Source organism: Nuphar pumila, chromosome 16, assembly GCF_984573655.1.
Source record: "Nuphar pumila chromosome 16, dmNupPumi1.hap1.1, whole genome shotgun sequence".
In the NCBI taxonomy this organism is placed as follows: Eukaryota; Viridiplantae; Streptophyta; class Magnoliopsida; order Nymphaeales; family Nymphaeaceae; genus Nuphar; species Nuphar pumila.
This window is the reverse complement of record NC_143264.1, coordinates 77,186,837-77,211,864: the sequence shown is the minus strand read 5'-3', so window position 1 is coordinate 77,211,864 and position 25,028 is coordinate 77,186,837. Positions and strand designations below refer to the sequence as shown.

Here is a 25,028-nt window from a genome sequence, read left to right as displayed (position 1 = left end):
ACAAAGAAGTTGGCCAAAAGAATGTCGCAACCTCGTCGAAATGCTGAAAGATGATTTCAAAGAAATTCATGTAAAGGGGAGAGAGAGAGAGAGAGAGGAAAAATATTAGGTTTCTAAAGAAAAAAGAGTTAGGATTTTAACGAGAAATTAAAAACAAAAAAAGAATGACTATATACGAGCATGAGATGGAATGAACATTCAAAATAGGTATTGAAAAATGTCAACAAACATTTGTGAACCTCCGTAAAGAGTATTTAGTTAAAAAAAGTTCGTAAGTTTTCTTCGTGAAAAGCATCTCGTCAAAGTTTAAAATAGAGAACATTCTCAACAAGTATTTGTGAATGTCACGCACATAATGTCAGACACATTTGCAGAACTCCTTAAAGAGTATTTACTTATGAAAAATGATTGTACTTTATAGCAAAAATGATGTGTTTTCCCAAAATGCCCTATAATTTATCAAATCCACTTAATGAACAATATTAATAATTCTCAATTCTTTCTCTATTTTACCCCTAACAAATGCGAATTTTTTAGTTTCACACGTTATGATGCTAAAATAATACACCCACAAAACTCATCAACAAAATTGCATCTATGGTTACGATATTCCAAAAAGTATGGCAAAATTTCAACCAATTTGCGAGTAATAACTTGCAAAAATCATAAAATTTGTAAAAGTCCGATAATTGCAAAATCGCATACAACTATCGCATGAAATATTGCAAAATTATGAAAAATTATGAAAGTCCAATATTGCAAAAAAATTTATTCCAATCACCTGTATTGCACAATTATTTTTTCTTGAGAAATTTCATTGAAAAAAAGCACATGTTTTCATCAAAAAAATTAAATAAAACAAATCAAAAGAAGTCCAGTAACCCATTTTGATTTCCTTCAATAGAACTTTGCCAGTGAAAGCAGAACAAGTTACAATCTCAAACCTGATCCCTCGAAGTGAATAAACAGTGGCAAAAGGGAAGGAGAAGAAAAGAAAAAATTATGCAAACAAAAACAGCTTATTCAAAATAAGTAAATCAATCAGTACCTAAAAACGGATATATGAATATATTTTCCATAAAATTAAAACTATGTTGAATGGAGAGTAGGAGCAACTACAAAAGTTCATATTCGCACACAAAATTTTCAAAGCGACTAAAATTAGAAGGCATCAGATTGGGACTGTCCATTCCTTGAGGTCTAGTTTCCCAGGACTCCTCTCTCTTGCCTCAGTGCACGCGAATGGTAACCATTACCCCTTGGCCTGCTGTAGTAGTCTCGATCTCCCTCTTGTCCACTGCCTCGCCCAAAAGTGCGCACACCAAAGGGGCCTCGCCCTCTTGGCACTTCCGTTTGATATCCTCCCCTTCCTCTCCCCCTTCCTGCATGGTAACACAAGCAGCATAAATGGAACAGAAAGTAGCTTATCTAAAGAGAAGCCGCACCTTTAGACCCGACCAGTAAATGGGCCTGGCTCCATTGAGTTCTCATTATTACTCTATTGGAAAAAGACTCCACTGAGTTCTCATTCTGGCTCTATTGGAAAAGGACGTGATTGGAGTTGTAACACTTCAATTGTAATTTAACATAGTATTGCGTAGAATGTTTCTCTAGAGAAACACATTACATACAACAACAACTACTCCTTCATCCCAAAATAATTGGGGTCAGCGATATGAACCAAAAAAGAAAATCATTATGGAAATTTCCTAAATTTTAACTTCCTGCAGGATCAGATAGGATGTAGGAAAACAAATCAGTGGACCAGATGCTTGAAAACATTAGCATCATCCATTTAACAGTTTCTTGAATCACAAAATGGAGTTTTGCTTAAAAAGGGGGGAGAAAAGCTAAATCATATGATAGAATGAGCTTTTTCTAACAACGGATCTGACCAAACTGTTCATATAGGACTTCCGGCACAGTCCAACTCTGCATCCCAAATGAACAGAATCTGATCAGGGCAAAAAGTCCCAAACTTGGTCAACCAGCGTGGAAAGAGTAAGACTAAAAGACTGGTCAAATCAGGTTCAGCCACACAACAAGCTAGCTCATCAAGTAATTCGGTTTAAGGGACATTTGTGTTAACAAGAATACAATGTAAAATGGGAGCAGAAAGCTAGAGAAAATGTGTGAATTTGCAAGCAAGGATAAGAAAAGGAGGTCCATGCCACTTAAATATAAAGCCCATGCCGTGCCTTGTTCAAGCAAAATCATGAACCTATAAACCTGGAAATTCTGCGGGTCATACAGCTTTATGGATAAGTCAGGGTTAGGTTGAAGCTAAGCAAGAAGATAGGCTTAAGTCCTATAAAATCTATCGTTTGTGAGGCAGCTCCCAACATAAAGTACCCGTTAAAAAACATAATCACCCTAAGCATTCAATAGACGAGTCAACAGAAGTATACAAAGCAATAAAGAGACATACTCCCACGAGATGAACTGCTGTTTTGTCTCCGCTCCTCAACGTGCACTTGCCTTTCACCAATTTGCACAGGAGATGCCTGTGATAGCACAAGAAAATCAGTCAGTCATCGTCGAGAGTACTGAAAATTTCTGAAACAAACATAAACATAGACATGCATGGACGCGGCCAGAGAAAGAGAAGTGGCTATGAGAAGGGGAAGTTGACTTCAATCATGCAATTTGCCAGGTGCTTATATACTAAACCATGAAAATTTGCCACAAGCACACGTAAACATAAACCAACCCGGATTGCATTCTGAACAGATGACACATCTTCAAATTCAACAAAGGCATAACAGATACCAATATCCTGCATAACAGCACAAAATACAGAAGAGAAGAGCAACATGATTAGTCAAGACACAACACAACCACTGAAAAGATTATCCAATTGTAAATAGAGAACAATAACCTTGCGACTCCTGACAACAACACCCTCTGGCTTGATTTTACCAAATGCCTTGAACTCCTGTTCGATGTCAGAAGGTGACACTGTAGTTGACAGATTCCTCACATAAACCGACTTGCTAATATCTCCTGGCATCATATGAGAACCATCTACGTATTCAACAAACAAACAATAAAACAGGTTAAACTTGATTAAAGTAAACCCAAAATGGAAACAACCATCTCTGATATTAACATATGCAACAACAATCCAAAACCATAAGAAAAATGTAACTAAGAAGACTTCTGAACCTTAAAAAGCAGAAGGTAACATATAAACATAGCCAAAATGGCGTACCTATTCAACCTACATCCTCTTTTTTGGCAGCACCTCAAATTCAAATAATGAACCAACAAAAACATAAATTGTGGAGAAATAATAGAGAAGAATGACGTTCTTCTACGAAAAAAACTTTTAGCTTGCAATTTGCAGCACCAAACAAGCAACATATGCAATTCCCAACAATTCCTCATTCATATAGTGCATATGACAAACAAAAGTATTCTAATATTCATGTATAACATCCATGAATATTTCATGGGATAAACTGTAGCATTCATCACATTACATATCTAAAACGTCCATTCCCAACTCAACTTGGGTACTATGAACTCGTATCCCACTTTCCATCTATGTTGATCACATTGCGCCCAAAGAAATTAAGGCCCGGTCCAGGAAAACAAGGACCTAAGACACTGATGACTAAGTTGGTAAAATGAAAATATCTAGTAAAATGAAAATAAACATCAATGACAATAAAACAGGTCTTTTAATAGTTAATATGAATGAAATAGACACACCTGAGCTTGCATATGGTCCAACTGGCATTTTTTTGGAAGAAAAAAAAATTGAGTTTTCATATAGTCCTTTGAAGCTTATACAAAAGTGTTTGAACCTTGATTAGCATTTGAATAATTACCAAAAATATTATTCAGAAAAAACAATCAGTATTTCGACTTCATGCCTTATTACATTTGACTTGATCCCATACTCAATCTAATCAAACCTTACCAAAATAAGAAACATAATACCGTGACCTAGAGTGAGTTAGAACTTTAAGGCAACCTGTGAGACAAAATGGTGTTCATTTCTCATGGGAGAATATTCATAATTTCATACATTCTCAAGTCCTATGAAGCACTTCTTCCTAGGGGAAAAGTGCCTGTTTTTTCCAAGTAAGAAAATGTTTCACAGGTCTGCAAACATGCCCTGCAAATTGTGAATAAGGAAATAGAGGCAAAGAAGGCATTTGTGAGAAAGTGAAACCAGTACATGAAGGTAAAATGGCCATGGGAAGATGGCAAGCCAATTAGGGAATATAACTGGTGAAACAAGACTATAGCCTTCAAGAATAGAATAAATTCGAAAAAGATTTAGCTAGATGCATTAAGGAAATAAAGGCTCAGATTAGGATGAGAAACGCAGAAGGATAGAATTCATTAGTGCAGGCATCTCAAAAGTCAAACTTTTATGACCTCAGTAATATGGCTGAAGAAGGTAAGAATCATTATATTGCAATATGTGGTTGAGTAATGACCGAATTGAAGCATATAAACTGGCATAGGGTCATACTAGGAGAGGCAGGGAGTTCTACAACAAGTATGAAGGCAAAGCTTCTACCCAAGAGAGTGACGCTAGTGACAATTACTGTGGATCTGTTTCCAATGAGCTGAGGAGTGCACAACATTTTCAACATCAGATACATCCCATTTGTGTGGTGTGAAACACAATTTAACATGCTTTCAACCTTCATTGCTTTAGGGATACAGAAGAGAGACAGATGGCTATGCTACATGTCAACTGGAGGTCATGATGATCATGATGCTGTAAACCAAAACACTCATCGCCTAGTTCCCTGAGAAACAAATTGTACATTTAAAGGCTGTCAACAAGACAAGAACCACCTTCCCAGTTCCCACGGATAACATATGAAAAGTTGCATCAAATCAGTCTTTACATCAAGTTGAATAGTCAGGACTCAAGAGACCATTTATTGGAAGGCAGCATTATAAGATATCATTCTGTTAGATAATTATATTAAAAACACTGAGAAAACACACTTAGGCCTTGTTTGCAATGCCCTGTGATTCTTGAATTTTCTCAAGATGCCATGATTGTAAATCACAATGACAGTACTTTCTCAAGGTTATTGAAACATGAAAGTACAAGTTGTGATTGTGATTGCCAGCTGTGATTGTTTTTGCTTTAGATCTTGTGAAAGCTGGTCACAAGATTGGCCTTGAGACCAAAAATCACATATTCCACTTTCTCATCTGTGATTGTTCATCACCACCTGGGACCAAAGCAAATATGCCCTTAGTATCGCAAGAAGATGGTAAGAGAAGTCTTTGATGCCTTGATGGACCAATCTGTCATGAATGAAATTTGTGACGTCCACCAAACAAAAACTATTGACTTGATCATTTTTATAGATTTGTATTACCCTATTCACAAGAAATTTATCTAACAAACTGGATAAGGATATACCCTTTATCTACAGGTTAACCATCTGCACTTTTTTTTTGCAAAGACAAACCTTCCTACTTATCACCTTTCCCAGGAAATCCCAAAACAAAAATCTAAGATAGTAATTTAATGAAAATGTTAAACAAAACAACATTGTTGTCTGGCAAAAGAAGAATATAGACACTACTTTGACCATCCTGAGCCATTTTTTAGTCCATGGATCTGGCGTTTGGAAATATAATCAACAAAGAATTTGAGGCCACTCATTCTGTTTCCTACTGAAGTGCTGCCATGAAAGCATAACGACCAAAGTAAGAACAAAGAAAGTGTACCTTCTTCTTCTGTAGTAACAATTTCGTCAGTAACTTCAGGGAAAGCCTTCTCGGGCATCGCTGGTACTGCAGTGTGCAATTGATTTGACAAGTAAGACGTAGGCTGTAAAGAGTGCTGCCATTCTGAGTTTACTGAAGCATTCTTGTTCATGGAAGACTGAGGAGCTGCAACTGACCCAGATGAACCTTTTGCCACCCGCAGCTACCATTCACAAGACATTATAATAAAAAAAGTAAGTCGCACATGCACACACACAAAACCTCGCTTCCATCCATCCCACTAATTCTTAGAAACTAGAATGGAGGGAAACAGATAGTTTGTGTTACCCAACAAGGCACTGTAACCCATGCCAGTTCCCAAACTGGAGCAGCACCAGAAAGGCAATGGAAATGCAGGTGCATTTTATGGAAATTGAGAAATTTCACTTTTGGCCCGACATTTATGAAACACCATAATGGTGATTGTAAATCAATAGACAAATTAAGATTATTTGAGTAATCCTAAAAAAAGAAAACCATTTTGTGAAAAATGAAAAGAGAAAAAGAAATTCTTTGCTCATAAGGGTTTAATCTTTTCTCAAAGAAAAAATGCTTGAGATTACGGAATACCCTCTTTGTTGCCTGTCAATGCATAGCAATACCATCTCATTTCATTAAATGCTACAGGCAAAGAATCACAACCAGTAACATCTACTAAGCAGAACTTGTACAGAAACAGAGCAAAAGAAAACAAAAATAACAAAATAACAATATGAACTACAAGTACAGTGGATAGCACATACAATAGAAGCATAGGTTTGCTTAACAGGTTCCTCAATAGGAGCCTGTGTTGTTTCCAGCATAGCATTGTCAACCCCTGGATAAGGAACAGAACTGGAGTTATCAGCTGTTTCTTCAGCAAGGATACTCGCTTCAGAAACTTGCTGCCGCTCTGGGAGGCCATACTCCTCAGTGGTGGTAGCTTCTTCAGGATGCGTTTGGGGTACAAACTCTGTTGGCTCTACTTCCTCACCAAGAATGTAATCTGCAATTGCAAGACAGCATTTATTCATAAAAATACAGTGAAATTTCAAAATAAACATGAACTTCTGAAAGACAGAGATATGAACATAAAAACAACAGAAACATATAATCAAAACTAATTAACAAAAAAACAAAGAACAAGGCTACTTGGCTTGTAACATTAAATAACTTAAAACCGACATCCCATGCACCTTTTTCAGGATCAAGCCGGTTTCCAGCAATGGCATCTTATAGTCCCAGCAATGTCACTTACCATGTACATTACTACTCAAACGGGTTATGTCTCTCAAACTAAACAAGTACCAATCATACCTGGCTCTTCGACTGAGCTAGGCACATTGTGCTGTGTATCAAAATTGTCATGGGCCAATATGCTTGGTGGATGCTGAACAAGAGGCTCTTCATCGACAAAATGAAAAATGTCATTAAGAACAAAGTATCCTTTCTCCTGAGGGGCAAGAAAAATAGTCTGCAGGAATTTCCTCCAGCCTTTCAAATCCTTTGTCTGGACAGACCCAGATACTGTTACCAGAATACCACCATTCCAAGAATCCATAGAATGTGCTGATTTGATCTCAATTCCCGTAAAGTTTAGAGACATGACAAGTGAATGTATTTGCTGCAAAAGAAACATTTTCTAAAAATGTAACCATTTAAACAACAAATCAAAGGAAAAACAACAAAGTACATAAACTATGGAAGAAAATATCTACACACAAAAATGCTTGCATGAACATGTGAATTTATCAGCTCATGAAATAATTTACGGTCATTTTCCCATTAACAGATTGAGTGCCTTAGCATATACATGCACACACAATTGTGGGGACACACATATGGTGGATTTTTCAGTCATTTTCCCATTAATAGATTGACTACATTAAAATATATCAATTAACTTTGTAAAAGCTCAAGGGCGGCTGGAACATCTAACTCCCATATGGTATGGTTATCCTTTGCATCAATTGAACATTAAGAATTTATTACCTCTTACTAAGGAAGTATACATCACCTAACCAAAAGGATACACCAAAAGACCCTAAAGTAAGACCCTATACTAAGTACACGCAAGTTAAAGATGGGTAGAAGGCCAAACCCTAAAACAAGCATGCAGAGCACTGTACAAACATTTTTACCCCAGAAGTTAAGGTAAGCTCTCTTCATGGATGCATCCCAAGCTGCTGCATTTTCATGGGTACAGGTATGCAGGATAATCATCTTATATAAGTGGACGATATAATTGGACAAGGAGCTTGAAACCACGTATAAAGAAGATTATGTGGGGCTTCAACTGCAAGTTTGGAAAGAACCAAGAGAACACAATGTTTCCTAGGAATTACAGTTGACAAAATAGTCAATCACTTGGCACAAATGCAGTGCAGATATAACCCACTCTTTTTTCTTCTCTTTTTTTTGGCTAGGCCAAGGAAAAAATGCTCCATCACCAACCACACATTGGCAGGCCTCTGGCTGATAAAACCCTTAATTCCAACCCGTCCACCAGGGAGTGAAACCAGCTTCAATCTCACAGTAAGGGATATCCTCTGTCGGTATTGAACATGATTTCCTGTGATATTACCCACTCTTTTGTGTGAAATAGGTGCCCCACTATTGTTTAGAGGATATGCTAAACAAGGAAATAACTTAAATACATCATAGTCACAAAAGTAAAAAACGGCAAAATATCGACAAGTAAAAACTCATGAGAATTTAAATTTTTTTTAAATCTCGCATTTTTTTGTGCAAAAAACTTGGCAATAAAAAGTAAATAAAAATATAAAAATATTTTTATAAGAAAATATAAATAAAAAATATTTAAAAATAAAAACCACAGTTTTTTCACGATAAATAGCCGTTAAAAGCGTAAATATCACTTTTAAATCATGATATTTTGACAATATCGCGAGAAATTGTCATTTTTTACTTTTAGGTACGAGATTTTCATAAATCTCGCCATATTTGTCACTATGAAATACATTTGAGTGTATAATCTCTCAGGAAAATGACAGCCAAATTTGGAAAAAAAGGAAATCTGAAGTTGGTAAAATTAAAAAGAAAATTGAAGTTGGTAAATGAAACACAAAAATTTAAAGGAAAATACAAATTTTCTAAATTTTACGAAATTGGGATAAACTATGGGTAACAATAGTTCTTATTTAACTTTTGGTCAAACTTTTTTAATAAAATAAGCTGATATATTTGTCATACAAGTAAAACAATGATGAAAGAACAGAAGATAGTGTAACGAAATCAAGCGGAAGCACAAGAACAAGTCCTACAAGGGACAATACAAACGTCAAAGGCAATACAAAAGCACCCAACTGCATAGACTATAAAGAGCCTAAATGTGCATAAGCACAAGTCCACAAAGGGACAATACACAAGCCAATCAATGGCTAATACATGGGATTATAAGAGGAACCAAAGAGCATACACAAAAGAACACAAGAAACATAAAAAATATTAATGTTTATTGAGATAGAATGCTTAGAAATAGCATTAACATACAAAAGGGGGAAGCACCCCGTTATATACATACTTAGAGGCAGTCTTAATCAGAGCTATTGGAACAGTCCAACAGCTATAAATAGAGTTGTTGGACTGTTCCAACAGCTCTATTGACTAATCAACTCTATGTTGACTAGTCTAAAAAGAGAAAGAAAGAAAAAGGGAAAAAAAGTTACAAATAATCACAACATATTTATATATATATAATATATATATGCATATATGTATACAAATATGTATATATATTCAAGTATGCATACATATAGATACACGTATATATATATTGTATATATACATATTATATGTATATACATTTTAACAGCATATATGTACAATGATCAACATATATATATAACTAAACACTCCCCCTCAAACTTATGGGATTACCGAAAGTTTGAAAATACAAAAACAAAGGGAAGGACCCAAGTCTTCATTGATAATATTCACCAAATGCCTTCATCGGCTATCTCCATCTTCATGATGGGATCAATCAAAAACAGAAATTTTTTCTCAACCCATATCTTTAAGAACCTGCAGAGAGCAAAAAACACAGGTTCCAACTACACAAAGAAAGATATCATAACTAAATAGTTATCGAAAGAAAAAGTTTTAACCCAATAGTTTAAAAAAATAGTTATAAGATACATATATATATATATAGTTAATAAATATATGTTGAACAATAACAACTTAGATTAATTTATATATGTATATATAAAGAGAAGATGGTTACATTCCCCAACAAAACATAGAGGAACTATAAACAAAACAATTTTAGAAGCGAGGTACAAGAATCATTAATATAGACCCAAGGAATATACTTCAAAATCAATTTTCTTAAGAATTTCTCGGTTAGACAATCATAATCATAAAAACAACATATTTTCAAGGAAACATAAATTTTGAACATAGTAGAATTTTGATCCCTAAAGTCCAAAAGACAAGCACATATAAATTATCAACAAGACATAAACAATTATGCATAAATAAAGTTCCAAAGGTTTAGGTAAACATTTCAAATAAAGGTCAGAATCATTAATTATGCATATTAAATGTATGGGCTCTAAGGAGCTCACAACAAAACAAGAACTAATTAAGTTCATACAAAAAATGCAAGATAACCAACATGAAACAAATTTAAATGTCCTCAACATATATATCCAACATGCAATTAAAGTATATTCAATGTATATAATAATGCATGAAAATCTTTCAATGAATGAACATTTTTCATACAAGGGCAAATAAGCAGCCGAAAGGATTAGAAAATACATTATGAGATTTAAAAAAAAAACACATACAACAATTCATAACAAAAGAAATGATACTTGCAAATCTCAACACTAGTTTGCTCACCCCAAGCAAGCACCTCTTAGACTTCCAACTCAACATCCTCAAAATTCAAGTGCATCGCGCATAAGACGAGATTATACAAAAATGTCAGCAATAACCACATTAGTGACCATGCACCAGCAATAACGACTATCTAAACTGACAATACCATCCATCACCTCACAAATGGTTGTAAAACTACAATCAACATCATCAGCTTCAACGAGTGCACATAACTCACCACACCGATAAAACAAAATCTCTTATCCAAAAATTAAAATCACTCAAATAAGAGGAAAGAGAGGAGAAAACCATGGGAGGTAAAAATTACTATACTGAAAACAAAATGATGTCAATAAGCAAGAAAATTTTGAAAACAATATTCAAATCAAGCCAATAAATTTTGCAATAATATGAGATTTAATCCATAAGACCAATATGGGAATTTACATGTTTTATTGCATGTTTTTAGAAATAACACAATTTAGAAAACATGCAATATTTCTTGGTCTTATGACTCTTTAGAACATATTATGATGTATTAAGCATGTAAGACATTAATCATTCAAGTGCAATGAGTGCACAAACAATAACCACCTCCCAAGAGGCAAGAACACAAGCCACAAATGGGCACAACAAGAGAGCACACAATAACATAAATATTTTTTATAATTTTTAAAATGCACATTTAAATTACAATCATAAACCTCATAGAGGAGTTTAACATAAATACCACAAGTTTCTAAGACATGCTCACAAGGAATAAACTCAAAAAAAGATCACAACCCTCAAAAATGAAAAGACATGAATTTAAAGTCATACATAAAGACTTGTTTTGATATTTATAACCGTGAAGTGCTCGAATAAAACATCTAAGTGCCAAAAACACATGCCCAAGAATACTAGATCATATACGTACATATTAAATAAAGAGAGTTCAAAAAAACATAAGATTCAAACTATATCTCATATCATAGAAGCATAGGCATGTATAAATATCATTTCACAAAATCAAAAAAAAAATATTATAAACATTACAAAATATTTAATAAAGATTTTAAAAAATTAAATCCAACAATAAATTTGAAAAGCATTTAAAGGTTTAGCTTTAAAAATAACAAATAATTTTTCAAAGATAAGCAAAATGAGTGTTTTTCATGTGTAATGCATGAGATAGACAACTCAAGTAGAAATAATCATATATATAAAGATTTAAGATACATGCCGGATCAAGATCTTCTTTGAATCCAAGTCATACATCGATCATGATTCTTTAACGAAGCACGAACTTCAACCAAAGAGGCAAAATACCAAGAAAAAATTTTTTGCTCTAATACCATATAACGAAATCAAGCGGAAAGCAAACCATAATATGCATAAGCACAAGAACAAGTCCTACAAGGGACAATACAAATGCCAAAGGCAATACAAAATCACCCAAGTGCATACATTGGCTACAAAGAGCCTAAATGTGCATAAGCACAAGTCCACAAAGGGACAATAGTACAATACACAAGTCAATCAATGGTTAATACATGAGATCATAAGAGGAACCAAAGAGCATACCCAAAAGAACATAAGAAACATAAAAAATAATAATGTTTATTGAGATAGAATGCTTAGGAAAAGCATTAACATACAAAAGGGGGAAGCAACCCTTTATATACACACTTAGAGGTAGTCTCAAATAGAGTTGTTGGAACTGTTCCAACAGCTCTATTATGTTGACTAGTCCAAAAAGAACTTAACTAAAAAGAAAAAGAAAGAAAAAGGGAAAAAAGTTACAAATAGTTACAACATATTTACATATATAATATATATGTACACACATATGTATACAAATATACATACATACTCAAGTATGTATACATATAGATACATGTATATGTATATTGTATATATACATATTATATGTATACACATTTTAACAGCATATATGTACAATGATCAACAAATATATATATATATATATATATATATATATATATATATATATATATATATATATATACCACTTAACTCTGCCTTAGTTATACATTGCCGGTCCCAAGCCCGGATAAAGGAGGAGGGTTGCGGTAGGCCAGTGACAGTCAGCATAAAAACTTAGTCATACCCTATGAATATGAACCAATATGAGAATTTTGCTGGGGCGTTCCCTACTGAGCGACGCGTTGTACTCTATAGGCCCGAAGGCAGTGATAAATGGGCAAGGGTTGCTAGGTCGTCGCCCAGAAGCGACGCGTCACACCGGCGCCCGGGTGTGGTGTCAAATAGGCAAGGGTTCCCTCACTTTGTTGGGCAGGTGGGGGTAAAGAAGTTAGTCCAAAACCATAAAATTATGGTTAGCCACTTGGAACATAGGGTCTTTAACTGATAAGTTGGTAGAGTTAGTAGATGTTATGTGTAGGAGAAAGATTGATATTTTATGTCTACAAGAGACCAAATGGGTAGGTAAGAAAGCAAAAGTGATAGAACCTTGGGGACATAAGATTTGGTATACAGGAATAAATAGGAATAGGAATGGAGTAGGGATTGTTATGAGTCGTGAGTTTATAGATAATGTAGTTGAGATCCGTAGGAAGGGTGATAGGATTTTACTTATTAAATTAGTATTAGGTACGGATATTATTAATATTATTAGTGTTTATGCACCTCAAGTAGGTTTAGATGATTTCATTAAGCATCAATTTTGGGAAGATTTAGATGGAGTAGTACAAGGGATATCTTATGGAGAAAATTTTTTCATCGGCGGTGACCTTAATGGACATGTAGACATTAGTAGGGATGGATTTGAGAGTATCCATGGAGGCTATGATATAGGAGAAAGAAACGAAAGTGGAGAAAGGATTTTAGATTTTGGTTTGTCCTATGATATGATCTTAGCAAACACTTGGTTTAGGAAGAGGGAGTCCCACCTAGTAACATTTAAAAGTAGGGTTAATACGAGTCAGATAGATTTTTTCCTAATTAGAAAGAGAGATAGGGGTTGTTGCATTGATTGTAAGGTTATACTGAGAGAAAGTGTAGCTACACAACATAGAGTTTTAATTTTAGATCTTACAATTAGATAATGCCGCAAAAGGGATAGGCATAGGATAGATCCTAGAATTAAGTGGTGGGTACTGAAAGGAGCTAAACAAGAAATGTTTGTAGAGCAGGTAGTTAAGGAAGCTGATTGGTGTCTCGATGATGATTCAGAATCAATGTGGAATAAGATAGCGAGTGGCATGAGAAAGGTGGCTAAGGAGGTATTGGGTGAGTCTATAGGCGGTGCACCGCTAGGTAAGGATACATCATGGTGGAACGAGGATGTCAAATTAGCTATTAAGGTTAAAAGAGAGTTATAGAAATCTAAGTAAGAGTCGTGATAATGAGAATTTGGAGAAGTCTATGATAGCAAAGAAGGAAGCTAAAAAAGTAGTTCGAAACGCGAAGGATAAGGTATATAAGGAGGTTTATGACAACTTGGATACCAAAAAGGGCGAGAAAGGATATTTATAGGCTTGCAAAGATGAGAGATAAGAAATCGAGGGATCTGGGTATGGTTAGATGTATCAAAGATGAAACGCAAAGGGTTTTAGAAAGATGTGGAGATTAAGGAGAGATGGAAAGATTATTTTGATAAGCTATTTAATGAAAGTCATGCTCAGGATCTTGGAGACTTCTCCATTCCTTTTCATGAGATGAATCGTGACTTCATGTGCAAGATTCAAAAGAAAGAAATTGTAGAGGCTTTGAAGAAAATGAAATCAAGAAGGGCAGTTGGCCCAGATGGTATACCTATCGAGGCTTGGAAATGCTTGGGAGAGAAAGGTTTAGAATGGTTGACAAATCTTTTTAACAAGATTTGGCGGACAAATAAGATGCCTAATGAGTGGAGGAAGAGTACTTTGGTGCCTCTATATAAGAATAAGGGTGATATACAAGATTGCACAAACTATCGTGGTATAAAACTCATGAGTCATACTATGAAACTTTTGGAAAGGGTGATTGAGTCTAGGTTGAGGAAGGTTGTCATGATATCGAAGAATCAATTAGGTTTTATGCCTGGAAGATCAATTATGGAAGCTATACATCTTCTTAGACAACTTATTAAGAGATATAGAAAGAGGAACAAAGATTTACATATGGTTTTTATTGATTTGGAGAACGCATACGATAGAGTACCTAGGGACGTTCTCTGGTGGACAATGATGAAGAAAGGTGTTTATCTCAAGTACATTAGTATAATTAAAGATATATATGAAGGAGTAGTAACCAATGTCCGCACTTGTGGAGGGCTGACAACCAATTTTCCTATAACGGTTGGGTTACATCAAGGATCTGCTTTAAGCCCTTTCTTATTTGCTATAGTGATGGATGAGCTTACGAGATCAATTCAAGAAAATGTGTCATGGTGTATGTTGTTTGCTGATGATATTGTTTTGATTGATGAATCTAGAGCTGGGGTTAATGCTAAGTTAGAATTATGGAAACAGACATTGGAAGCAAGAGGTTTTAAGTTGAGTAAGAGTAAGACAAAATATATGGAATGTCGGTTTAGTAAGCAACGAAGTAGTGATGGGAGTGTAGTGAAGCTTGGTGAGCAAGAAATACCGGTGGATGATTGTTTCAAATATTTGGGATCTATCATTCAAAACTATGGAGAAATTGATAGAGATGTAAATCATAGGATAAAGGTTGGGTGGATGAAATGGAAAAGTGCAATTGGAGTGTTGTGCGATCGTAGAATGCCATTGCGGTTGAAGGAAAAGTTTTATAGGACGACTATTAGGCCCGCTTTACTATATGGTACGGAATGTTGGGTTGCCAATAGACATCATATTCAAAAAATGAGTGTAGTTGAGATGTGTATGCTTAGATGGATGTGTGGAAATACAATAAAAGATAAGATTCAGAACGAGGAGATACGTAAGAAGGTAGGCGTTGCACCCATTGAAAATAAGATGAGAGAGAATCGTTTACGGTGGTTAGGACATATTCGGCGAAGGCCTAATGATGCTCCAGTTAGAAAGATGGAGAAATGGGAAAATATATTAGTTAAAAGAGGTCGGGGTAGGCCTAGGAAGACTTGGATGGAGATGATAGGAAAGGATATGAATGCTTTGAACCTCACTGAGGACATGGCATTTGATAGAAATGATTGGAGGAGAAGGATTCATGTGGAAGACCCATAATGATTTTCATTTTTGGTTCATATCGCCGACCCCAATTGTTTTGGGATGAAGGCGTAGTTGTTGTTGTTGTTGTTGTATATACATGTACCACTTAACAGTTTGCACCTACACTGCTGCATGCAAATAAAAGAAGTAAATTAGATGGAAGCCACATAAACATCGGAGTAGATGCTTTTAAGTGTTTTATAATTAATGGCCAAGCGCCATATATGCAACAAACCTAATATTAAAATTTATGTATTAATGCCCGCATGGGCTTCGCTCAACTGGTAGCGGTGACTTGTGAATATCACCAAGTTGATGTGACATCACAAGTTCGAAATCCACGGGTGGTGTCCCTTGCCGCAATGTCGAAGTTGGGTGTACTCCCCGGTGGGCAGGGGGTATCCACAAGGATTTTACCAACCGGAGGCCAGCGGCCAATGTGCAGTTGGTGATGGAGGGTTTTTTCCCTTGAACTATCCCAAAAAGAAAAATTGTGAATTACTCACATGCACACCAAAATGAAAACACCAAGACGAGTAAGAAGCAAACTTGATGATAGTCCTAGTAAACTTTCTTTCCTTGTATTTCTCTACCTTTATGAGCAGGACACCTTGCCATGCCAAACACAAAGCATTCAAGTTTATAATATTGACCTTAAACAAAAAAGGAAAGTGCATGTGAAGAAGAAGAATTAAGAGTAGTTTACAAAAAAAACTCCTCACTTAAAAAGCTCCACAAATTTCCAGTTATTACATTTGGATGCCCGCTTTTATAATTCATGTTTCTATCAAATGCACGCTTGGTCTTAAAATCACTAAATTGTCCCAATGACCATTGTTTAGTCAAGCAAAGTGACTAAAATGCACTTATTGTTTGTTTGTTTAACAAAAGACCATAAAATAACATAAGATTAGTTATTTCAATTATATATCAACGATATTGAAATTGATACCGCAAAATTCATGCACAATAACCAATAAAATGTGAAAATAGTGTGATATTTTATCATATCAGCAATAACACAAAGATTGTGATGCAATCACTATAATATCTTGATATTTTAAAAGAACTTACTTTATACATTTTAAGTGTGTTTTGTTATTCTTTGTATCCTTTTATATTAAAAGCAACTACTGTTTTTTCAAAATATTACTATAACCTGTTATCTCCTAGCAATTTATTGTTCTTTACATTTTTACATTTTTTAAAACTTCTAAGATTTTTCCAAGGAAGACCATTTAAAACAAAATCTTGAGAAAACCCTAGCCGAGAATGATACTTGTGAGTGATGACTATGGTTTTAATTTAGAAAAGAAAAACATGTTATTTTATACCTTAAGACGGTATTTGGAATGCATTCAAATGAAGTGGGTGGTTAAAAGTAAGAACGCACATGTTGTGTAGATTTTTGCAATTAGCTGATAAGCATGGCATTTGTTGTAAATTACTCAGTAATTACTAACAGTGGCATATCTGAAAAGATTGGAAAGATACACACCTTAAACAAGATTAGTTAGAGAATACTACATTTTATCTTGGGAAAAACTAACATCTTGGTATATGACAAAGCAAAGCTGCTTACTTTAGCACAAAATCTGTATGCAAGTTGATTTCTGAAGTCTCGTCTTAAATTTAGGTACAACATTTTTATAGTATCAAAAAATTGTAACGTCCCCTAGCGATGTAACATGGGTATCTCTAAAAGGGTACCGTACCCACATTAACATGGGCATTGGTGTTGGACCTGATGGTACTTCAAGGGCACTGATCAGCCAAGTTTCACATATGCCCCAATCCAAACCCCTTCAATACATTTTTAAGGTGCATAAAGTCATTTTCATCCATTCTCTTATGGTGTTTGATACACACAGATACATCCATTCTTGTATGGTGTTCTAGTCAGAACCCACATTCGTTAGGTCCCTCGTTAGGCTCCGGGGAAAAATGTGGTTACAGATGATTTTTGCTTGTTTTAAACTAATAGATGCATTTATGATTTATCATAGTTTACTCAGTCGAGAACATGTATTAGATTAGGTATTTTTTATGCATTTATGTGTTTTTCAGATGTGTGAAATATCAACAACTTAAATTGTACTAAAACTTGACATAAAATATTCTAGCCCTTTTTGTTAATTTGATTCAATTTAAAGTAGGTCCCACACGCACACACTGGCAGCCATACCTATGTGACATATCCATTAGCTCTCAAGCCTCCTTAATCATGCAATATGCTCCCAATAAAAGATATTCCCAGTATGCTAAATGAGAGATAACTTTTACAATTTGCATAATGTGCACCTCATCAATGAAACCCAACTGAGCCTATTATAGCCTATGGTATCCGAACACTCCATTTTTCCCTCTGTACCCGTGTCGACGCGCGTCGACACCCGGACACGCCATTTTACCCTCCGTGCATAGAAGTTTGTATTTAATTTATAATCTATAATTATATTTTCATTTTATAACTTTATATTTTCAGTATATAATATATATTTTAGATATAGCATATATATTTAGATTATATCTAAGTCACACGGACTCGGCTAAAAGGTCGACGCACCAGCGTCGACACGCCCGAACACGGGTGCGGCTTCGGACACAGGGCGGACACGGTCAACTAAGTGTCGGACTCGGTCAACGCACTGGGGCCGAGTCCGTTCACATTTTGGACTCGGTCAACTTTGACCGAGTCTATTTTTGTCCATTTATTAAAATTAATTTAGACTCGGACTGGGTCCAGATCCGGACCCGACCCGGATTTTGACTTGGAGGGAGAACATGATGTGCATACTCTCAACATGGACTACCTCGATCCAGTTCTTCCCTCTAATTCAGACGATGAGGCAGATTTATGATAAGTTTTGTTGTTATCACACTCACAAGCTTCTTTATGTGTTATATTTTGGTAAGTTTGTATTGTTACTTCAATAGAATTACTTTTTTATTTTTGCTTTAAAATTTACAATCTTATTATTGATATATATATATATATAGCCGTGTAGTCGTACCAACATTTTTTGGAATTGTCGTGTCGTACCCTCCATACCCGCACCCGTACCCAGGTAACATAGATTATAGCAGTAATGCACACTCTGCATCAAGGCGTTAAATAAGAGAGCAGTCCTAGTGTATGCTGTCCTAAAGGCTCTTAAAAAGAGAGCATTGCCAGCATTTGCTGTCATAAAGTTGTGCTAAGAGGCATGTGCACATTGTGCACAATAGGTGAAATAGCAGGTCACTTCACCGGCCTGTGTACCCCATGTTACATCAGGCAAGATGCCAAATATAGGAGCAACCTCTCTTTCCTAGGCATCAAAATTAGGAAGTGACTTGCTATATTGAAGATCATGACTATAGCAGATGTTTCAGAATATACATATGCATGGGCATGAGAATTTGAAGATCATGCTTTGAATTTTGTGTAAACTCAAAGAGTTACACACATTTAACATTCATTTGTTTGGGACTATTCCAATTCATGAATTTTTGCATAAGAATATCTTCTTATTCTTTCTTTTTTGGAAGCCAACAAAGGAAGTTTATTAAACATGAAGTAAAAGAATTCACTCCAATTTTACAACCAAAAATCAGAAAGCATGCATTTGGGAGAGAGTGTAAAACTGCTACATTAGAATGAGATAGCACAATTTAGTCAATGACACAACGCAGTGTACATCTTACACTTCACAATAACTCCTTAGATTATAGAACTTCCCTTCTATGTAACTGAAACAGACATGATATTTCTCTAAGATATGAATATGAATCAGGGAAATAATCTCTCACTCAATTTTGTTGCTAGACAGATGCTACGGAAGGTAAACATAAAAGCTTTTGTACCGGGAGACAAACTAGCTACTGATTCTGTGACCTAACTGCATATCACATAGTTGTCATATAACTCTTCAAAGAGTCGCTATGATTTCACATGAATCTACAATGCCTTTCCTGACGGCAAAAGCAAACAGGCTGTAGGGGAAGTAGGACTACAAATTTATAACTAAACACAACTAACTTGAAATGCTCAACAATCCGTCCCAAGCATAACGTTGCAAAAGCAAGTGCCTGACAATCACACAATCCTATCTCATGCTACAAATGGAAAATATTAAACGATCAACACCCACAAAAACAGCACAAAGAGATGACCAATTGGCGATGGGCTGTCATAGTTGAACACTGTTCCAGTTGACACAGAAGACACCTACACTTCAGCGATGCAGAACAGCTAAAAACCTTTCCACCGAAACCACATTGGCATAACACAGTCCCCTACAATATGTATATACCCCACAAATGAATAATGCTTAAGCACATACATGGGTGTCAGCAAGCAACCACCACAAGTTCACAGAATTACATCCCCAGAACTTGACAATAGAATACAATCACCGATTACGCGAATAACAATGTATTATCGCAAATAAACAACGATGAACAAGCAAACAGGGGTACCAGCATCGCAGCCGCCGTCTCGATCTTATCTCCGTCGAATCGGACCATCGTGCTGGCGTCATTGTAAAACTGGTGGCAGTAGTCAGGCTGTTGCTTCAGCACCTGGTAGTACTGTCTCACGAAATAGTTCCCCACCTGAATCAACAACGAAACACTCTCACTCAGAGAGCGAGCAAGAGAGAGAGAAAGAGAGATTCCAAGCGACGAAGCGTTACCTGAAACGCAGATACGGGAGCCGAGTAAGCACTCGCCATCGTTTTTCACCGAAAACACATGCAGCACCGAACCCTAGCCCTAAATCCGGCAGGAGACCGCCGGAAAACTCCCAAAACCAGATCCGGCACTGGACCTATATTTGGAAGAAACGGAGGAACGGCGAAGAACGCGATAACGACGAAACCGATCGACGGAGAGGATTCGAAGGAGGAACGAGCTCGAAATCAACAGGAAACGCCTCGAGAGGTTCGAGATCTGACCTCGGACGGAGAAAGGAGAAAGGAAGAAGCGCAAAAAAGGAGGAAGAATCCACAGAAAACGAAGAAAGGAAAGAGGAGGGAAGAAGAAGAATAAGGGATTTGGGAGCGGCGAAACCTTAGGCGAAGAAGATGAACGGCAGGGAGGCGTCGAGCCGTCGATGAGGAGGAACGGACGGTCGGATGTGCTGCTTCCTTTACCCTCGCACTGCGGGTCTCGGGGATTCGCTTTCGATAATGGGAAAGGAAAAGAAAGCCCTTAACCGTTACATGGCACCCCATATTTATCCCTTCATTTATTATTACGCCTTTTTTTCTTTTTTCTTTTTGGCGTTGGTCTAGCTGGGCTCGGGTTGGTCCGAGCCCAATACTTGTCAGTGTGTCACAACTTGCCCAACTCGCATCACTGTGACATACCTTAACTTAGAACTTGGGTCGAAAGTCTACGATGCTTATCGGGTAGCTTTCTTCAACAATTTTGTGATATAGTTGGAGGAGACGTTAATAGAGTAATAGAAAAATTCTTTAAGTTAAAAAGCTTCTCAAAAAAGAGTCCATTGCATCAATTTAGATTTGAATCCATAAGTCAAGGGAAAGAAATTCAGGACAACGCTCTTTTTGCACTTAGTTAAATGCCCGTGACATAATGGGTCTAACGTTCTTAGAGTTTAACTTGAAGGTTTTTTTTGTGTTGGTCGAAGATGGGTTGATATAATCATGCAATGTGTGAAATCTTCAAGTTGGTTGTTATCATCAATGGGAAAGCTAGCAAGCTGTTTTAATCTAGTTCGAGCAAAATACTTACAAAAGGAGTCATTTTGGGTGCCCAAAATACATAACGTGGTCTCACATAGTTGGTGCAGGGTTCGGTGTGGGGTCGTGACATTAATGGAGGCCCTTAGATGGAGAGTTAGAGATGGGAGAACAATAGAGTTTTGGTTTGATCCTTGGATCGATAAATGCCCCTTTTTTTTTTACAGTAGCCTTCTAATTCTCAAGAGGTGAGACACATTCTCGACTTGAGAGTGAGGCTACCTCCACATATATTGCAAGAAGTAGGTTTAACACTTAACCTGAATGGGTATGAAAAATACCTAGTGAGACGAGGCTCACGGACAATCCTTAACTTGAATGGATGTGAAAAATACCTCGTGAGACGAAGCTCAGGGACAATCCTCAACCTGGATAGATATGAAAAATACCTTGTTAGACGATGCTCAAAGACAATCATTAACCTGAATGGATATGAAAAATATGAATTCCTCGAATGAAGAAACCATGATGGGACTTCCGAATTTCGCACAAAGAATTCGAAAGGGGTTGTAAAAGGTGAAAAAAATGGGGGTTCCTAAAACTTTTGAAAAGGAGTTGATTGGGGCATCTCATGACTAAGACTGAATAGCTTTTAAAAATAACCTTTTGCGAGAAAAAACAAGCTCAACCTTCGACCTGAAAATGAACTATCTATGGTGTGACAGTGAGGACAACAGGGAAATGTGCAGATCTGAGAGCCCATGCGCTCAGACCAAACAGGAAGGAAGGATCTTGCCAACTTCTGTTATCAACTCTTAACGAGGGATAAAATAACGTCAGGATATATCAAAATGGACATCAAGTTCTTAGTTCATGTTGGGATAACCATAAAATATTTGCCAATGAGATAAAATTGTTGTTGATTCAAAATGTTTGGAATGTGTACATTTGTGCAAAAACATTCTCTTTTCTACCTATAGAATTAACTCTAATTGGGTAACTCCATAGAATTGAGAATCAAATTCAAATTTGTTGCTGCTGAGTTTCTTCAAGGAGGCTATCAATTTTCTTGATATGAAAAGAAAGGAAATGTCTTTAGTTTCATAAAAGCAAGTGTATGAAATGATATTGATAAAAGGATTTCGCATGGATAAAGATGATTCCTGACAATTATGACAACTTGATATATGGGGTTTACCCATGATGATCTTTTTGCACTATTTTTTAGACATAGAGATTGAACTTTCTTGGGTTTGGCGTGAATTTCATCACACCAACCTTCAACTTGGAGATGTTTTGATTTTTTTCTAGGAGGGCATGTCACATTCTCCTTCAACTTGAAGATGATCAGAGCCTTCCTTGACTCTAATAATATTGCCTATTCGATTGGAAATCTTTTGACGATAATCAAATATCTTTTAGGGTTTGTTGGGAGGTTCGTCACATCAACCTTCAACTTGGTGATAATTTGAACTTTCCTTGGAAGAACATGTCACATGCTCCTTCAACTCGGAGATGTTCTGAGTCTTCTTTGGCCCCAGAGATCTAACTCGCCTACCAACCTTCAACTTGGTGATGATTGAGAGATCCCTTTGCAGACGATTGATTATGTTTGCAGAATTTGAAGAAATTGAGTGGACTATTTTTTATCGCTCAAAATATTTTCACTGCCTTATTATCAGAAGAATTGTCTTTAAAAATGTGTCATAGCTATGATCAATATAAGTTCATTTATGACTTCTCAACATCATTGAATTTTCTTTGCTAGTCATATCAAGGATTTTTCTGCATCCTTTCGGTTTATCAACAGAAAAAGCTTGAACTTCGTTTTTTTCTTCGCAAGAACTTCACCCTTTTAGAGAGAATATTGAAGGTAGCTTGAGGTAAAAATAATTGTGCAATAAAAAATCGAGATCAACAACTATTTTGATGATAAATTGACAAAACATTCTTGAAATTCTTTGGTGAAAGAAATCACTTGACATCTGATTGACACATCTGTGACTAAATTCTCTCTTTTTCTCCAAAAGAGAGGTTGAGGCTTGACCCTAGATCTGAACGGGTGGATATTTCTCTATTCCCTAAAGAGGAGGTGTTTGCAAAATAGAACTTTAAAAGAGAAATTAAGTTTTCGTCAAAACTCTCTAATCTTAGGCTTCTCTTATGGAAAGGCAGGTGGTGGGTAATGTAACACCAGCGAATTTTCTGAGGAGTTTACTGCTTACTTAGTGTTGATATGTATGCTTTCGTATATTTACGAAGTTATATCGCATAATTAAGTGTAAATTGAATGTGCCTTGTGTTATAGCTTTGTACACTTGCATATAATGTAACTATTCAATTAGTTAAGCATGCTATGTGTTTTTGTTAAACTGTGTTCTCGATTTCTACATATGGTACATTGTGTTTTGGTTTATCTCACCAGCTCGAAAGAGTACTGACCCAGTTTTATGGGGATACAGGTGTTTTACTTAGTCGTGCGATGGAGCTCGTTGTGCGGCAGCGGACTCTGAACCCACACTTCTGGAAACTCTGAGGATCTTGGCAGTTCTTGGTTTTGTATAAGGAAAATGATTTGTACACTTTGTAAAATGTTTAATAAAAGTTGTTTCAATTAACTGTTGTTTCACTCCTGTGACCCGCCCCGAAGTTCGCCGCTTGTTTCCCTTTTTGGTTTCTTCCGCACTTGCGCTCTCGTTTAAAAAAAAAACAATTTACCTAAAAATCCAAAGGATTTTGAAGGTTTTTACAAGTCAGAAATTTTGGGGGTGTCGCAGGTAAGGTCGATGAATATCACAGATGAGCAAGTCCATCACACTATCTCTAAAAAAAAGGGTCCTCTGCGATGAGGAGGCCAAAATGAAAAATTGGGGGCCACAAAAAAAATGAACTTCCATCGAAACTCTTCCTGGAAAATGGTTCTTTGTGTAAAAATTGATTGTTGTTTTGCAAATAGTTCGCGAAGAAACGAGTCCTTTCAAACTCTCCCTGGAAAGGGTTCTTGCGAACATAAATTGATTGCATGCGAAAGGAAACGAGCTCCCTCAAACTCTCTCTAGAAAAGTGTCATTTGCAAGAGAAAATTGATTGATTGATGTATTGGGTCAGTTAAAAAAAAATATTTGGTTCAACCCGAAGGTTGGAAAAATGATTGTCATTTGGTAAAATTGCAGCCCGAAGATTGAAAAATGATAAAAATTGATAGAATTGCAACCCTAAAGTTGGAAAATGATTGGAATTGATAAAATTGCAAGCCAAAATTGGAAAATGATTCAAATTAATATAATTGCAACCCAAAGGTTGGAAAATGATTGAAATTGATGGAATTACAACCTAAAGGTCTGATTGTAAAAACATGGCATTAAGCACAAAATAGAATCTGGAAGTTCAACCAGTTCAGAAATTGGATTTTGAAGAAAGATTGAGTCTAAACTCATTTTTGAAACAATGTCTGAGTCAGAACTTATTTTTGAAACAATTGTCTAAGTTGGAACTTATTTTTGAAACAATGTCCGAGTCAGAACTCGTTTTTAAAACAATGTCTGAATTAGAACTCATTTTTGAAACAATGTCTGAGTTGGAACTCATGTTTTAAACAATGTAC

General features: G+C 36.0%; 1 protein-coding gene across 1 annotated transcript; it reads right to left on the bottom strand.

The window, feature by feature from the left end:
* Nucleotides 1–1,043: 1,043 nt before the first annotated feature.
* On the bottom strand, nucleotides 1,044–20,951 carry LOC149813706 (nuclear transport factor 2-like). The gene is made up of 9 exons (XM_089991324.1): nucleotides 20,414–20,951; nucleotides 20,199–20,333; nucleotides 7,048–7,354; nucleotides 6,495–6,736; nucleotides 5,713–5,914; nucleotides 2,879–3,024; nucleotides 2,711–2,776; nucleotides 2,429–2,504; nucleotides 1,044–1,382 (listed from the first exon to the last, which is right to left on the bottom strand). The coding sequence occupies exons 1-9, from the start codon at nucleotides 20,450–20,452 to the stop codon at nucleotides 1,201–1,203; spliced, it is 1,395 nt and encodes a 464-aa protein (XP_089847450.1). The 5' UTR covers nucleotides 20,453–20,951; the 3' UTR covers nucleotides 1,044–1,200.
* Between the last annotated feature and the right edge of the window lie 4,077 nt (nucleotides 20,952–25,028).

Excerpts from the sequence above, each read along its gene's own strand:
- LOC149813706 (XM_089991324.1), bottom strand. The coding sequence starts at position 20,452 with ATGGCGAGTGCTTACTCGGCTCCCGTATCTGCGTTTCAG. Across the intron at positions 20,334-20,413 it reads CTCCCGTATCTGCGTTTCAG|GTGGGGAACTATTTCGTGAG; the intron begins GTAACGCTTCGT and ends TTGTTGATTCAG. Across the intron at positions 2,505-2,710 it reads CTGTTCAGAATGCAATCCGG|GCATCTCCTGTGCAAATTGG; the intron begins GTTGGTTTATGT and ends GTGCTATCACAG.